Raw genomic sequence first — 1,267 nt, 5'->3', positions numbered from 1 at the left:
ACACGGCTCATCTAAAATTAAAGATGTGGGATCAAAACAAAAATTTACATTTACTCATTTGGCAGACACAACATTAAGGCTTACAATTTGCGTGGGAATGGTGTTATCATGCTGCAACAAGTAAATATGAGTCAAGCCAGTCAGGATAAAAGGTCATTTTGTGTGTGTGTGTGTGTTTTTTTTTTGTTTTTTTTTTTTTATGTACCTGTCTAAGCCTCTTGTTGGAGGTGGGCTGAGTGGTTTTCCTTAGGTTACTGCAGAAAGTTTGAAGGCATTTCATCCAATCCTGTAAAAACAGAACATGGTCAGTGCAGTTGCAAGACACAGTCGACATGGGCTCTGCCTCTACACAAAGTCGCAAAGAAAAAGTTAGAGCTATTTATATGAATAGGAACAGCAGTTCACAGCTTTGGGAGTCCGTTTGGAGGTAGAACATACAGTTTTAGTTGCTTCTACCATGTTTAATGAGACAGTTATCAGTGATAGGGAGGTGCTGGTTCTTCTGTTACCTGTGCCTGCTCTGGAGCTTCTCCTGCAAAGTAGAATATGTACTGTTCCTCACTAAAGTGCTGGACAACAATCTGGAAACAGTTTGGCCTGAAAAAGCAAACAGCAGAAAACATTTTAAATGACTTTGTACGGTATGAGACCTCATAAAAATAATTTTCTTATGTGTGGTGTCTGCGCAACTGAGCATTCAGAGCTGAGGGACAGCACTTTGCTGCCGACTAAAAACAATACTTTGACATCTCACCTGCCAAACAGACTGTCATGCACTCCATACACGGAGCACACACTTAGGTCGATCAGCCCTTTTGGTTTGGTGGCTCTCTTCTCGCTCTCAAAGTAGATGAGCTGGGCGTCGTTACCTTCCAGGATAAAGTAAAGGTTCTTCCACCGTTTACCTTTACCTGAAGGTGAGATGGACCACAGCAAAGTTGATTATAATGGTAACCACAAGAAAACACTGAGATAATATTATTCATCATATTAGAAGGGGCCACTCAAAGTTTATACTCAAGACAGATGTTACATGTACCTTTGTTGAACAGGAGGTAGCCTTTCTTGACAATGTTTTTGTAGAAAGCGTCTTTTGTTTTCCGCCTGATAGTGTTATAAATTTCTCTCCCATCCACTGTGTCAGTAAGTACTTGTTCCTGGTGCTGCAGTAAAATAAAATAATAAATCAAGCCATCACATACCCACAAAGGAAAAATCAATTCCATTCAAAGGGCTAGATTACATTACATTCCTTTTTTTTTTTTTT

At 39.7% G+C, this 1,267-nt stretch overlaps 1 protein-coding gene across 1 annotated transcript; it reads right to left on the bottom strand.

The window, feature by feature from the left end:
* Positions 1 to 205: 205 nt before the first annotated feature.
* On the bottom strand, positions 206 to 1,235 carry LOC111656097 (ras GTPase-activating protein 1-like; the record flags this gene model as incomplete). Its single annotated transcript, XM_023407683.2, has 4 exons — positions 1,040 to 1,235; positions 755 to 911; positions 510 to 597; positions 206 to 286 (listed from the first exon to the last, which is right to left on the bottom strand). Coding segments are annotated over exons 1-4 (513 nt in total), but the record flags the coding sequence as incomplete, so codon positions are not given.
* Between the last annotated feature and the right edge of the window lie 32 nt (positions 1,236 to 1,267).

Source organism: Seriola lalandi, unplaced genomic scaffold, assembly GCF_002814215.2.
Source record: "Seriola lalandi dorsalis isolate HSWRI2012SDOR001 ecotype SW California unplaced genomic scaffold, Sedor1 jcf7180001976004, whole genome shotgun sequence".
NCBI classification, from domain to species: domain Eukaryota; kingdom Metazoa; phylum Chordata; class Actinopteri; order Carangiformes; family Carangidae; genus Seriola; species Seriola lalandi.
Note: the sequence above shows the minus strand (reverse complement) of the source record. Positions and strands in the feature narration are given on the sequence as shown.